Source organism: Pan paniscus, chromosome 1, assembly GCF_029289425.2.
Source record: "Pan paniscus chromosome 1, NHGRI_mPanPan1-v2.0_pri, whole genome shotgun sequence".
In the NCBI taxonomy this organism is placed as follows: domain Eukaryota; kingdom Metazoa; phylum Chordata; class Mammalia; order Primates; family Hominidae; genus Pan; species Pan paniscus.
In genome coordinates this window covers 195,492,064-195,507,889 of record NC_073249.2, presented here as the reverse complement: position 1 = coordinate 195,507,889, position 15,826 = coordinate 195,492,064, and the positions used below count along the sequence as shown (strand labels likewise).

At 40.0% G+C, this 15,826-nt stretch overlaps 1 protein-coding gene across 6 annotated transcripts in view; it reads left to right on the top strand.

Annotated features, from left to right (window-relative positions):
- The window catches only part of ZCCHC17 (zinc finger CCHC-type containing 17), a 68,255-nt gene that overhangs the window by 28,776 nt on the left and 23,653 nt on the right, over window positions 1-15,826 (top strand). For all 6 annotated transcript variants that reach the window (XM_003828119.6, XM_008953463.5, XM_055103386.2 and 3 more), the window contains 2 exons: window positions 11,465-11,565; window positions 13,246-13,337. In XM_003828119.6, coding sequence (XP_003828167.2) covers window positions 11,465-11,565; window positions 13,246-13,337 — 193 coding nt within the window. The remainder of the gene's footprint in view (window positions 1-11,464; window positions 11,566-13,245; window positions 13,338-15,826) is intronic.

Below are 15,826 nucleotides of genomic sequence, written 5' to 3'. Positions count from 1 at the left end.
TAGACCAAGTGGATGGAACAGGCCTAGTGGCCCCAAGCAAAGCTGAATGCAGCCTGCCAGGCCAAGTGGGCAGAACGAGCCCAGCAGGTCCAAGCAAAACTCGGGCAAAGGTGCTGCTGGCCACAGCAGCTTCTGGCTGGAAAAGTGACACCTGAAGAATCTTGTGACACCATCTTTACAAAAAAGTTAGCTGGGTGTGGTGGCAGGAGGATCACTTGGGCCCAGAAGTTAGAGGCTGCAGTGAGCTATGATTGTGCCACCGCACCCCAGCCTGGGTAAGAGTGAGACCCTGTCCCTTAAAAAAAAAAAACAACAGAAAAAATCTGACATGGAAAGAAGTCTAAGATAATAAAATTTAAAAACATGTTGCAGAAGACTTTGTATAGCATCTCTCTTCCCCTTTTAAAGCAAGTGTGCATATGCCTTTATATATCTTTTTTCTTTATATAGTTTACTGCCTATGTTTAGAAGAAAGGCTGGAGGAATATTCAACAGATTAACAATGGTCACTTCTGGGGAGTTGGTTTTGCTAAGGAAGGGATGTACATGGAAGAGGGACTTTGACTTCTGGAAATTTTTTTTAAGTTTTTTCTGTTAAAAAAAAATCCAAGAGGTGATCTTTGGATAATAAATCCATACCTCTAACCTTGTAGACTACTATTCTGCAACTTGCATCTTTGCTTAAGAAATGGTTTACCAGCAGTTTTCAAGCTGGCAGTCAGCAGTCTGTAATTAAGTTTCTCATTTTATGTTGTCTGGGATTTAATGACATCGAACTCTTCCCCACCCCATAGGACATTCATCTCTTTCTGTCTGAGCACAGGTTTTCTTGTTAGTATACTTGCCATAGCTGCCAGTGCCTGAAAGTCCCATTCTAATTTGGGCATATGTGACACTTTGGGGACTGTGTGGGATTAAAGGCCTGTGACCTTCCAGCAGTCAATCTTCAACTCATTTTATCCATACCCTGTCAGGTGATGCCTCTGATTGTGGCTGACAGCTTACAAGTGAATCTGTCAGTCTGACAGCTGGGCTGAGGCAAGCCTCAGAGGGAAAGCTCAGGGAGCCAAATAATTAGGTGGAAACTCTGTGAGTTTTAATCCTGAGATCTATAGGTTTATTGGATAACTTGAGCAATTGACTTCCTTACAGTGTATCTTAGTTTCTCTGCCCATAAAGAGGGAAGATTATTAAGTCTCAGCCTGAAAGGACTGAGTTAGAAAATAACTCTGGTCTGATCAGGTCTTAACATCTTTGGCTCAGGTAGATAGATTCTAATTTGAGCTGGTTTCCCAGATGTCATGTTCTCAGAATACTTCAGCCACCACTGAGTTGAAGACCCCTTCCTACTATTCAAACCTAAGCTAGATTTTCTTTCCCCTCTCATAGTATTATCCAATATAACTTTCTGTGATGATGAAAATATTCCTTATGTTCTCTGATTTGTTTCCTGACATCAACCAACTCCCCAATTCTCTGGACACCAACTGGGTGTCCAATGACTCAGTTCAATTCTGACATTATTTATCTGGAGCTTGTGTTAGATCTCACAAATTTAAGGGACTCAGTCCCACAAAATTTCCCCCATTTCAGATGCCAGCTGCAAGTCCTGGGCCACTTGTACTTCTGACCAATCAGCTGTAAACAGGGGTTCCATGACCACCTACTTAGGTTTGAGACTTTGCCAGAATGGCTTACAGAAGTCAGGAAAACACTTTACAGTAGTCCCCACTCATCTGTGCCTTTACTTTCCACGGTTTCAGTTACCCTAGGTCAACTGAGGTTTGAAAATATTAAAGGGAAAATTCTAGAAACAATTCATAAGCTTTAAGTTGCAGTTGCAGTGTGATGAAATCTTGTGCTGTCTTGCCGCATTCCATCTGGGACGTGAATCATCCCTTTGTCCATCCACACTGTGTACGCTACCCACCCATTAGTCCCTTAGTAGCCTTCTCAGTGATCAGATCGACTGCTGTTGCAGTGCTTGTGTTCCAAGTAACCCTTATTTTACTTAATGGCCCCAAAGTGTAATACTGATGCTGGCAATTTTGATATGCCAGAGAGAAGCCATAAAGGGCTTCCTTTAAGTCAAAAGGTAAAAGTTCTCGACTTAATAAGGGAAAAACAGGGACCCCTAGAGGGGGGACTGAGGAAGGGGGAGAATGGTTGAAAAATTTAACTTTGAGTACTATGCTCAGTACTTCTGTAACGGGATGATTAATATCCCAAACCTCAGCATCATGCAGTGTACACAGATAAGAAACTTGAACATATGTACCCCCAGAATCTAAAATAAAGGTTAAAAAAAAGATTAAGGAAAGAAAACGTAATCCTATCCTGTGGTTGCTAAGATCTACCCTAAGAATGAATCTTCTGTGTGTGAAATTGTGAAGAAGGAAAAATTCATACTAGTTTTGCTGTCGAATTTCTAACTGCAAAAGTTACAGCAACAGTGTGTGATAACTGTTCTTACAGTATGTTGTTATGTTATTATTGTTAATCTATTTCTGTGCTTAATTTATAAATTAAGCTTCACAGCCAGGCATGGTGGCTCACGCATGTAATTTCAGCACTTTGGGAGGCGAGGTGGGTGGATCGCTTGAGCTCAGGAGTTTGAGACCAGCCTGGGTAACATGGTGAAACCCCATCTCTACAAAAATACAAAAATGTACTGGTCATGGTGGTGTGTGCCTGTAGTCCAAGCTACTTGAGGGGGCCGAGGGGGTTGTTTGAGCCTGGGAGGCAGAGGTTGCAGTGAGCCGAGATCATGCCACTGCACTCCAGCCTGGGTGACAGAACAAGACCCTGTCTCAAAAAAATAAATAAATAAATAAATAAAAATTAAACTTTATCTTAGGTGTGTATGTATAGGAAAAACATAGTATGTATAGGATTCGGTACTATTCTTTGCCAGTTTATTATAAAGGATACAACTTAGGAACAGCCAAATAATTGAAGAGATACATGGGGTAGGATATGGCTGGAGTGGAGTGGGATCGGGTAAGGTGTGGTGGGGAGCTTTCATGCTCTCTGGTATGCCACCCTCCCAGCACTAGGATGTGTTTGCCAACCCAGAAACTACAAATCTCATGTATGGGAGTTTTTATAGAGCTCAGTCTCTAGCTCCCAACCCTCCTCTTTCTTCCTAGAAGTAGGAGATTGGTGGGTGGGATTGAAAATTCCAGTCCTCTAAGCCAGCATGGTGGTGAGCACCTGTAGTTCCAGCTGCTTGGGAGACTGAGACGGGGATCAGTTGAGCCGTCCAGGAGTTTGAGTCCAGCCTGGGCAATATGGCAAGATCCTGTCTCAAAATAGAAAAAGTTCCAGCCCTCTGATCGCTTGGTCTTTCTGGTGACTAGTCCATCCTGAGGCTATCTAGGGATCCCACTCTGTCACCTCATTAACATAAACTCAGGTATAATCAAAAGGGGCTTACTATGAATAACAGAATACACTCCTATCGCTTAGTAAATCCCAGGAGTTTTAGAAGTTCTTTGACAGGAAAATGGACAAATGTATTTTTGTATTATACTACATCTGTGCTGATACATGACTTTTTCATTTTATTTATTTCAACTAATTGAAATTGAAACTTAAAACAGCTACATGACTAGTGACTATCTTATTAGGCAGTGCAACCCTATACAATTATAAAGTTCTTTTTTTTTTCCTACTGTCTTCTGCCGTCCAGCACTAAACTATGAAATTTTGAGAACAGATTTTTCAACATTATACTTTCAGAGTTTCTTGCTTATGATAGAAGCTCAAATATATTTAGCAGTGGATTCAGTTTAGCAAATAATTATTGAGTTCTATTTTCTGATTAGCTTTTTTGGTGGGAACACAGAGGTAAGAGAAACATAATCCCTTGCTGCCCTCAGATTGCTTACAGTCTAGTGATGTAAACAAATTAGAGTGGCGTGTAATAAAAATGAGTGTTGTTGCACTTAGTCCATGGAATTGTGGAACAGTTAGGCTGTTTGGATGAGTCAGGGCATAGTACAATACCTGAGGTATAGTGGGTGGGTGTTCAGTAAATCTCACTGAATGAATGAATGAATTATAGCCTCAGTTCTACCATTAACTGGCTTCTTGGCAAGTCTCCTAGTCTTTGAGCCTTAATTTCCTTATCCCTGAAATGGGAATGATGTGCATATTTTAGGGTCTTGAGTTGTTTTGACTGGGAGGACCATGTTTCATTAACGCTTGGATATATTTTTGCCTATAATATAGTTTAAGCGTTTAGTAAATGTTTTAGTGAATCCTTAATCCCAACAAGAATAAAGGGTGTTTAAAACACTTTCACGAATGTGCTTATATTATTGTCATATACCATTGATTGGGAGATGAATTGACTTAAACTGTGGAGAGGGAATTAAGATTACCCAAGGGTAACAGTGACCTTTTGTTTTGACATTTTTTTGGCTGCAGCTGTCCTCTAATGATTTGAGATTTTCACTTCTTTCCTTTATTGCCAGTGGAAGTTGTGGAAGAAATTAATGTTGAACCTAACGCAGTTGGGGTAACGGTTTTAAGGGGACTATAATGGGCTCACTCTGTTACTCTCATGTGGTGATTGAGGAGCTAGCCCTTTCCAAGTTGTCAGGTTTGGTTTTTTTCCTGTTTTTACCAGCAGACACTCAGATGGGACTAATTCTGTTTAAGTGTCATGTTGGGTTTATTGAACTTGATGATGGACTTGATATGCCTCTTGGGCATTTATTTATGGCTTGATGTCAGAAATCCATGCACAGATTGCTCTGAAGAGCTCCCTTTGGTGTGGCGTGGCAAGCAAAGCATTTTTGTTTGTTTCTGTTTGATTTTGGAGCATATGCTAGAACAGAATTAGATGTACTTTCCTCTATTTGTAGGTAAGTTCATCTTTCTCCTTTTTTTAATTGTAAGGATAATATAGATTAATAATAAAAATGGGGAAAATATTGGTATGATGTAGGAGACCTGATAAACTCATATTTGAATTGCACTTCTGTTATTTATCAGCCTTGTGATCCTGGATAATTTATATGATTTCTAGATGATTTTTTCCCATGTACCTTTGTCAAAGAGGATTAAATGAATGGATGGATGTAGTATATATAGTGAGGTACTCAGCACAAAGGGAAGGGGCCTCAAATATTTTATATGGTGTCCTCTACTGCATACACGTCATCTGACTTTTGGTGGTGTGTCCATGTTAACAATGAAGTCTCTCCCAAGAATTCAGACTGCTTTCTGAGAATGAATCTAGTCATGAATCCCTCCCATACAGAGTATAGTTTCAGCCATAGATAGAAATAAACCAGGTAATTGCCTATAAAACAGACTGAAGAGATGGGAGCACTCAAGATGCAAACAAGATAATCTGGGTGTAATTCCAGGGAAAAGGGATTGGAATGAAATTGTAATTTAGGAGACTGAAATCTAGTTGATTGTATCATAATATTCTTTTTTTTTTTTTTCTCTTGAGACGGAGTCTTGCTCTGTCGCCCTGGCTGGAGTGCATTTGCACGATTATCAGCTCACTGCAACCTCCGTCTCCGGTTCAAGTGATTCTTGTGCCTCAGCCTCCCTAGTAGTTGGGACTACAGGCAAGTGCCACCATGCCTGGCTAATTTTTGTATTTTTTTTTTAGTAGAGACGGGGTTTCACCATGTTGGTCAGGCTGGTCTAGAACTCCTGACTTCAAGTGATCTGCCCACCTCAGCCTCCCAAAGTGCTGGGATTACAGGCGTGAGCCACCGTGCCCGTCCTGTATCATAATATTCTACTGAGGGAGAGATTATGGGAACAAGCAGGGGGTTGTCAGCTTAAAACATGGTAAACATAGTAAAAGACAGGCTGAGTGCTTGAAGTTGGCAGAGTTTATCTTGCCTTATTTAGGGCAGAAATGAATCTAATGATAGGAACTGTAGAGATGGATTTTTTTTTTTTTCTTTGAGACGGAGTCTCGCTCTGTTGCCGGGCTGGAATGCAATGGCTCGATCTCGGGTCACTGCAACCTCTGCCTCCCGGGTTCAGGCAATTCTCCTGCCTTAGCCTCCCGAATAGCTGGGACTACAGGTGTGCACCACCATGCCCAACTAATTTTTGTATTTTTAGTAGAGATGGGGTTTCACCATGTTGGGCAGGATGCTCTCGATCTCTTGACCTCCTGATCCGCCTGCCTCAGCCTCCCAAAGTGCTGGGATTACAAGCGTAAGCCACCACGCCCGGCCGAGATGGATTTTTTAATGAGGAAGTGATAGTACACTAAACCTTCATGGACAAAAAAAGTATCTCAAAATAGTTGTCTCCCTTTTGTTCTGATTCCATGTGGAAGCAATTTCTGATCACTAATGTAATTGTTCAGGTATTTAATCTGAAGGCAGCAGCTAGTTTACCTAGATGAGGACTGAGAACCTTCCAGGTATAAGGAAAGTATATCTTGTATTGTAAATTAATAAACTGGTGTGTGTCTCTCTCTGAACCGTCACTAAACTGACAATCTGGTTAATGTATTTTAGTATATAAGCATCTGCATGCTAAAGACTCCTGCACTTATATCTACAGTTCATACCTTTCCCTTGAGCTACAGACTTGGATATGCAACTGCCTACCTGACATTTGCATTCAAGATCGAGGGCGAGGGCTAGACCGTGTCTTTTGTTTAATTCACTGCATAAGCTAAGGCCTTTTGGTAATAAGCCATTAATGTCTCAACTTTAATAATCCTGTACCCCGTTATAACTATTTTTATGTTTCCTTTTGGTCTATGTCCATATGAGACATAGTTTCACATTATTTCATAGTGTATATATTATTTAATTATAAAAATATATAAATTTTTATGATTGGAAATAATGCATGCTCATCATAGAAAAATAGAGGGAAAAACACACAATGGAAAATGATCATTATGTGCTGTTACTACCATACAGAGATAGGCACTGTTAACATTTTGGTGTATTTCTTTTTTTTTTTGAGATGGAGTCTTGCTTTGTCACCAGGCTGGAGTGTAGTGGCACGATCCTGGGTTCAGGCGATTCTCCTGCCTTAGCCTCCCAAGTAGCTGAGACTCCTGCCACCACACCTGGCTAATTTTTGTATTTTTAGTAGAGATGGAGTTTCACCATGTTGGCCAGGCTGGTCTTGAACTCCTGACCTCAAGTGATCCGCCCGGCTCAGCCTCCGAAGGTGCTGGGATCACAAGCATGAGCCACCACGCTTGGCCAACATTTTGGTGTATTTCTGTATATTCACATATGTGTACACAATTTAATATGTTGAGATTAAGATTATACTGTATATTTAAAATTTGTAGTTTTTTGCACGTAATGGACCTTAAACATTTCCCCATTAAAAAAATATTTTCTATAAACATTTAATGGCTTTATTCTGTCATTCAGATGTACCACATAATCATTTTAAGTTGTTTCCAGTTTTTCACTGCTAACGCTTCTAGACTGGTCATGTTTATCCAGGAGAGAGCTACCTGTACCAAAAATAAAATAAAATAAGTACAATAAAATAATAAAATAGAATAAAAAAAAATGCCGGGTGCAGTGGCTCACACCTGTAATCCCAGCACTTTGGGAGGCCAGGGCGGGTGGATCACGAGATCAGGAGTTCAAGACCAGCCTGGCCAACATAGTGAAACCCTGTCTCTACTAAAAATACAAAAAATTAGCCGGGCGTGGTGGCAGGCACCTGTAATCGCAGCTACTCGGGAGGCTGAGGCAGGAGAATCACTTGAACCCAGGAGGTGGAGGTTGCAGTGAGCAGAGATTGTGCCACTGCACTCCAGCCTGGGTGACAGAGTGAGACTCCATCTCAAAAAAATAAAAAATAAAATAAAATACATATGTGTGTGTGTATGTGTGTGTATATATATAGTTTACTCTCACTAACTCTTACATATACTCTGAACACCCATGGAAATTCAGTTGTAGCATAAAATAAATACATTTATAGCATAAAAGAGCAAAATATTTCAAATTAACTTGCTTAAGCTACTTAAAGACAAAAAAAGTTCATTTGAAATCTTTTGTCATTTTTTCACTGGTTATATGGAATCAGGTGAGAGAAGGACAAGTTTTGATGCCATTATTTCTATGTGGTACTCCAGTAAATAGACTTTCTGTTTTAGGGAAGAAGAATAGTGTTCTCTCAAGTATATTAGGTTCAACATTAATTTCCTTCATAACTTTCATTAGCAATAGAGGAAAGAGATGAATTTTAACCAGTAGAGGACAGTTGCAGCCAAAAACAAGTCAAGATGAAGGGCTTCCCCTTTATGGGATCTGAATTTCCTCTTCAAACTTTAAAATTAGGCTAGTTGGCTCATTACATCATAGGGGAAAAAAATAAACCCCATTTGCATGAATTTCACCAAATTTGGAGATTATGTGTTGATGTAAAATTAAAAACATAATGTATATAAAACATTTTAGAGGCCCCAGAGTTGTTTAGATAGGTAGTAGGTAGGCTATCAACCTCCAGAATCAGCTTATGTAGGTATGAGGGATGTAGTGATGATGGATAGAGAAACTAGTGGCTCCCAGTAGGAGCTCTAAACAGAAAGGGCAGGTACTTTGAGTTTCAGGCATGTGCAGGCATCCATGTGCATCTCTCTCTCTCTCTGTGTGTGTGTGTGTGTGTGTGTGTGTGTGTGTGTGTGGGTGGGTGGGTGGGTGTGTGAAAGAGAGAGTGGGAGAATGAGAATAGAGGTGGATAAATTTCCCAAGCAACTTTAGGGAGGGCAGTTATTTTAGACAGGATGACTGATTTTTATTCATTCAGAGTAATTATTTATGTTCATTTTCTCCAGAATCGAAGTAATCCTCTATTATTATTTATTATCGAAAATAAATGAAAAGGTTAACTTGTAATACTATAACCATTGTTGGCATTTCAAGTCATTTCTTTCTAATTTTTAAAATGTTTTTAAAGCATTTGTAATCATAGTGTATAATTTTGCATTATGCTTTTGTTATTTAGTATGGGAAAATGCTAGATACCTACAGTACTTGATACATAATAGGCACTCAATAACTATTTACTAAAGAAGGAATTATTGACTTGCTTAAAAATCTTTTGAATGGACCATCAAGCGACTATACCATAATTGACCTAATTGTTACCCTTTGTTGTTTCTAAATTTTCCTGTCTTAAAAATACATAGAATATTTTGATGTAAATCACTTTTCCTGAAGCATATAGTTTTTCCTATGTATAAAGTTATTTTCTTAGGACAGGTTCCCAGAAGCAATTGGGGTCAAATAAAGTATTAGAACTCTTGGTTGCAAGGGGCAGAAACTTAATTGGGAAACATTTTGGCCAATCTTGTCAGGGGCTTCCAGGATAACTCTCAGTTATGTTTCTCAGTTATGTTTCTGCCCCTTGTCTCTTTCCTCTATTGCTGGGACTTCAGCCTTTGCTGTATTGGGTGCTCAGTTTATACTCCCAGGGCTTTGTTTCTTGTTTACCAGTGCTCTTCTTTGCTTTTCTCTGGCAGACTCTTGCCATCTGGTGGTAAAGATTGGCATTGGCAATTTTTTGTAGTTTACAATCCTGATTTGTATATGTAAAATGTAATAAGCAAGGTGGTTCTCCCAAGGAAAGGATTTTGGACAGACAGGAAAAGGATGTCTGCTATAAGTGTTTTAGTAAATGTTATTAAATTATTATTTGATTTGATTTATTTTTGAGACAAAGTCTCGCTCTGTCACCTAGGCTGGAGTGCAGTGGTGCCATCACAGCTTACTGTAGCCTTGACTTCCTGGGCTCAAGCCATCCTCCCACCTCAGCCTCCTGAGTATCTAGGACTACAAGCATGCACCACCACATCCTATTAATTTTTCTGTAATTTTTCTAGAGATGGGGTCTCACTGTATTGCCCAGACTAGTCCTGAATACCTGGGCTCAAGCAGTCCTCCCAAAGTGCTGGGATTACAGGCCTGAGCTTCCATGCCCAGCAATTATTTCATTTTAAATTATTTTTATTAAATGTGTAATAGTTTATTAGTATTTTATCATTCTTGATAGCCATTGATAGTGACTTCCAAAAGTTTATTCTAGCCTTAGTAATAGTTCTTATTTTACTATCCTTTCACCACATTGAATATTATTTTCCAAATACTTTGCTAATTTAATGGATTAAAAATAGTAGCTTGTTTATATTTCCTTTTTTAACTTAACGTCTATCATAAATATTTTTTGTAATTAATTTAAATGGCTGTTTACTTTTTTATTCCACAGATTTACTGTGTTTGCCATGCTGTTTTCCAGTTATTGTTCATTAGGGTTGTTTTATGGTTCTTATATATTTTTTAACCTCTGTAGGTAATAATACTGCAGGTTATTTATGTATTTATGTATGTATGTATGTATGTATTTATTTGTGAGATGGGGGTCTTGCTCTGTCACCCAGGCTGGAGTGCAGTGGCGCAATCTCAGCTCACTCCAACCTCTGCCTCCTGGGCTCAAGCAGTGCTCCCACCTCAGCCTCTTGAGTAGCTAGGATCACAGGTTTGCACCACCACGCCCAGGTAATTTTTGTATTTTTGGTAGAGATGGGGTTTTATCATGTTGCCCAGGCTAGACTGCAAGTTATTTCAGCTCTGTAAGTTTTTTTGCCCCTGTGAGTTTTTCCTTTGAAAAAATTCTATTGATGATATTCTTGCATCAAAGATAAACATCTTTATCTTTTTGCTTTCAAATAATTTTACCAACTTATATTTCTATCAGTATTGTGTAACTACAGATATTTTATCCCATCTTTCCTAATATGGAGCATTACGTTTTTTTAATTTTTTGTTTTTTATTTTTAAAATAAGATTTACAATATTTGAAAAATAGAGATGGGGTCTCGTTATGTTGACCAGGCTGGTCTCAAACTCCTTGCCTCAAGGTATTCTCCCATCTTGGCCTTGCAAAGTGTTGGGATTACAGGCGTGAGCCACTGTGCCTGGCCTATTTTATTTACTTATTTTTTTGAACCAAGGTCTCACTCTGTCACCTGGGCTGGAGTGCAGTGGTGCAGTTGCAGCTCACTGCAGTTTCAGCCTCCTGGGCTCATGCGATCCTCCCATCTCAGCCTCCTAAGTAGCTAGAGCTAGTCACGTGCCACCATGCCTGGCCAGGTTTTTTTTTTTTTTGTATTTTTTGTAGAGACTGGGTTTTGGCATGTTTCCCAGGCTGGTCTTGAACTCCTGAGCTCAGGCAATCTGCCCGCCTCAGCCTTCCAAAGTTCTGGGATTACAGGCATGAGCCACTGTGCCTGGCCACTTTGAGCATTATTTTAAGAATGTTTGTTGGTTGATTGGGTATAAAAAGCAGTCTCAATTTGCAGTTTTAAGTTTCACGCTTTTCAGTAAAAATTTTCATTTTTCCCTTGCATTCCCCAACTCTTACCTTCTTATCCAGTTTAGAGTATAAATACCAGATATGCCCTCTGCTTTACGTTATTTCTTCTTCTTGTGCCCAGGTCTGGTCCATCGAACTCATATGTCATCCTGTCGGGTGGATAAGCCCTCTGAGATAGTAGATGTTGGAGATAAAGTGTGGGTGAAGCTTATTGGCCGAGAGGTAAAGTTCTGTGCGGCTCCCTTGTGGTTAGAAAGGATTAGGAAGAGCTGGGATTTTTGATATTTTATGATAGTGAGTGTGTAAATTTTGTTAATTGTGCTGATAATCTTATTTTTAAATCCTGCCATTAGAATCTATTCTGAATTCAAACCTTCTGGTAGACTGTCCTGCAAACTCAGAAGGAATGATATGAGCTATAAAAGTGTGGTGCAATAAGTGCACGTTTGTAAAACTTCCCTCCCTGAAGTTTACCCATAGGGTGGGCTGGAAGAGAAAAAAAAGAACCAAAAAGAGAGAAGGAAAGTTGACCTATGGGACAAGTGTTTATCACAGACTTCAAAGAATACCTGCCAGATACACTTCAATTTGGGACAAAACAAAAAGAACACAGATAGTTTACAGTCATTTTCCCTAATATCTGGCACCATGCAATGTGCAGAAAGTGAAAAAAATCTGAAGGACCCTGTTACTCACTTGAGGGTATGAGGGCTGTGGGTGTGGGCCGACCACAGGAGAAATAAGAGCATACGCTGAGTCCTGTTCTACCAGAGACAGCACGGGAGATAGGCATGAAAGAACTATTATTCAACAATATTTAAGTGCTTAATATGTGCTAGGTTTGGGAGATATAAGAGCGAACCAGACAAAAATGATCCCAGCTATTATGGAGTTAATATAGAATATAAGTAGAGACAATTTTTCTTTCTTTTTTGAGACAGGGTCTCTCTTTGTCACCCAGGCTGGAGTGCAGTGGTGCCATCACGGCTCACTGCAACCTCAGCCTCCTGGGCTCAACTGATCTTGCCACCTCAGCCTCCTGAGTATCTGGGACTACAGGCACGCACCACTAAACCTGGCCTTTTTTTTTTTTTTTTTTTTTTAATTTTTTTGTCAAGATGGGGTCTCACTGTGTTACTACCCAGGCTGGTTCAAACTCCTGGGCTCAAGTGATCCTCCTGCGTTTGCCTCCCCAAGTGCTGGAATTACAGGCATGAATTTCCATGCCTGACCAAGACAAATATACATAAAATAATTGCAAGTTATATTAAGTGCTATATTGGGTTCAAACACTATTGGAAGATTTCTAGTTGTCAGGAAAGGACTCTTTGAGGAGATAGAATATGAGCTGAGACCTTAAAGAAAAGGAACTAGTCATGGAAGACTTGGGATAGGAACATTCCAGGCAGAGAGAATAACTGATGCAAAGACCCTGAAGTGAAGAAATGCTTCATGTGCTGCGGGAAGCAAAAGAAGACCAATGTGACAAATGTCTTCATGCTTAAAGAAGCTCTAGACCAAGTCCAGAAGGAGATCTAGTCTCTTGAAGTGTTCAAAAACCTATTCTGGACTTAGGGATATCTGAACAAATCACTATGCTGAACTTACCTGGAAGAAAAACTTTTATTTTCTGCCTGGTTACTTCCACAAGCCATGGATTTTTTGAGCTACCATTTTTGTCTTTCCCTCGGAGGGACAAGAATGAGATTAAGACTGTTTCCTAAAATTCTTCTGCCACAGGGTCTACCTGTTAGGCGTATTTGTATCTGCAATGTTCCTAGCACAGTACCTGGTCCATTAAAGAAGCTCAATGTTATGATGAAAATGTTGACTCTTAATTTTAGACTGGCCATCTAAATGATGTATTTAAAGTTTTCGGTGACTTTTTTTGGTCTCTTTCAGATGAAAAATGATAGAATAAAAGTATCCCTCTCCATGAAGGTTGTCAATCAAGGGACTGGGAAAGACCTTGATCCCAACAACGTTATCATTGAGTAAGTAAAAGGTTTGGAAAGGTGAAAATTCTTCTGCCTCCCAAAGCATAAAATGGTTTAGTAAATCAGACTGAACTGGTAACTCTACCATTTATGGACTTTGTGATATTGATGAGTTACGTAACCTTTGCAATCTTTGGTTTTTAGAAATGTAAAATGAAGTTAGACCAGGCGTGGTGGCTCACGCCTGTAATCCCAACACTTTGGGAAGCTGAGGTGGGCGGATCACCTAAGAGGTCAGGAGTTTGAGACCAGCCTGGCCAACATGGCGAAACCCCGTCTCTACTAAAAATACAAAACTGGAAATTTGCTGGATGTGGTTGTGCGTGCCTCTAGTCCCAGCTACCTGGGAGACTGAGTCATGCACTAGAGTCTCTTGAACCCAGGAGGCAGAGGTTGCAGTGAGCTGAGATCATGCCACTGCACTCCAGCCTGGATGACAGAGTGAGACTCGGTCTCAAAAAATAAAATAAAGTAATAAAATAAAAATAGTTAACACCTTGCTGCATAGAGTTCTAAGATGAAACGTTAACGTACCAAGCTCCTGGCATTGGAGTGCTCCATCAATGGTTTTGTTTCCTTTCCCTTAACCTCTTTCTGATTCTGCCCTTTAACGAGTTAGCTAATAAGCATTCATGAAGAACTATTCTTTACCTCTCTCTCAGTGATTTCTGCAGTGGGGTTACGTGGGTCTCTTCCACATAGAGACCACGTGGAAGGGTAGAGTAATCCAGGAACAACTCCAGCGGGGTTTAGACTCCCACATCTTGGGATACACTGTGCTCTGAAAACAACATCTTACTTTCGTTGGCTCTTCTGACCTTTCATTTAGGAATGGGAAATTATCTATGTAGGACAATGTCTGGCAATACAAGGAATGTTCTATCTGTCTCAAGTCTTTCTTGGATTTCTTTCTTTTTTTTTTTTTTTTGAGATGGGGTTGCCCAGGTTGGAGTGCAGTGCCATAATCACAGCTTACTGCAGTCTTGACCTCCCAAGCCCAAGCTATCCTCCCACCTCAGCCTACCGAGTAGCTGGGACTACAGGCATGCGCCACCACACCTAATTTTTATTTTGTAGAGACAGGGTCTCCCTATGTTGCCCAGGTTGTTCTTGGACACCTAGGCTCAAGCGATCCTCCCACCTTGGTCTCCAAAGTGCTGGGATTACAGTTGTTAGCCACCATGCCCCGGCTTCTTTCTTAAATTTCTCATCGGAGGTTCTTGGATCCCTAAAGTCTCTTAAAGGGGGATCTTGGAGGGTTTTTTTTTTTTTTTTGAGACAAGTTTCGCTCTTATTGCCCAGGCTGGAGTGCAATGGCACAATCTCGGCTCACCGCAACCTCCGCCTCCCAGGTTCAAGTGATTCTCCTGCCTCAGCCTCCACAGTAGCTGGGATTACAGGCATGTGCCACCATGCCCGGCTAATTTTGTATTTTTAGTAGAGATGAGGTTTCTCTATGTTGGTCGGGCTGGTCTTGAACTCCCGACCTCAGGTGATCTGCCCGTCTCGGCCTCCCAAAGTGCTGGGATTACAGGCGTGAGCCACCGTGCCCGGCCCTTGGAGGGTTTATTAACTGTTTTTAGTGTTTTAGAAAGCCATCCAAAATTCTATGTGTGTCCTCAGGTTAACCATGCTGTTATTTTGTTGCTTTTGATGATAAAATATCACATTGTTTGTCTTATGTTAATTAGGTATGCTCAATGACAGTTATGTCATTGATGAATTTAAAAGACAAGAAAAATGATAGAATGTTATTTGAGTGGGATCTTATTGGTGAAAAGTTTGGAAAGCCTTATGTTTATAGTTCTGAGCAAAATCACTTTGAATTTGAAGGAATTTTATCTGGAAGTAAGGGAAATGATATTGAATACATACTGCAGTGCCAGGCATTTTATGTACATTCTTGGGTACATAACAACCTGCAAAGTGGACGTTATCTCCATTTTACCTTATATTCCTACTTTATAGCTTGGTGCCTGGTGATAAGTAACTTACCTGTGGTTACATAGCAAATTATCAGGGACTCAAAACTCGGTCTCTCTGACCTTAAAGCTAATGCCCTTTTCACCACATAATGCTTCTCACTCTTGCATGTGACTTACAGAACTTTTCATATTTCTGTAGTTTAGTCTCTAAATATTAACATGTTTGTAAGGCTGATTATTGACAAAATACTGTCAGTAATAGTAGGAATCTTTTATAACTCAGAGTGCAGAAGTGTTTAAATCTGGCTGTGGTTCAAGTTAGTGTTTGGAAAAGAAAAAAGAAAAAATTCTGATGATTGCATTGTAATAAATTGCTTCTGCTCCAAAAAATCCAATGCTATATGGACTCATTAAAAAGTAGTGAAATTTCCCAAAGCCACCCTTACAGTGATAAAATATAAAACATGTAAGATAAAAGAGCTAACCCTGTTTCTCAGAAAATGGGTAGGGAAGGGAAAGGGCTCCCTGGTTTTGGGCTGTCTCTGTGTAGAACTATTTTTA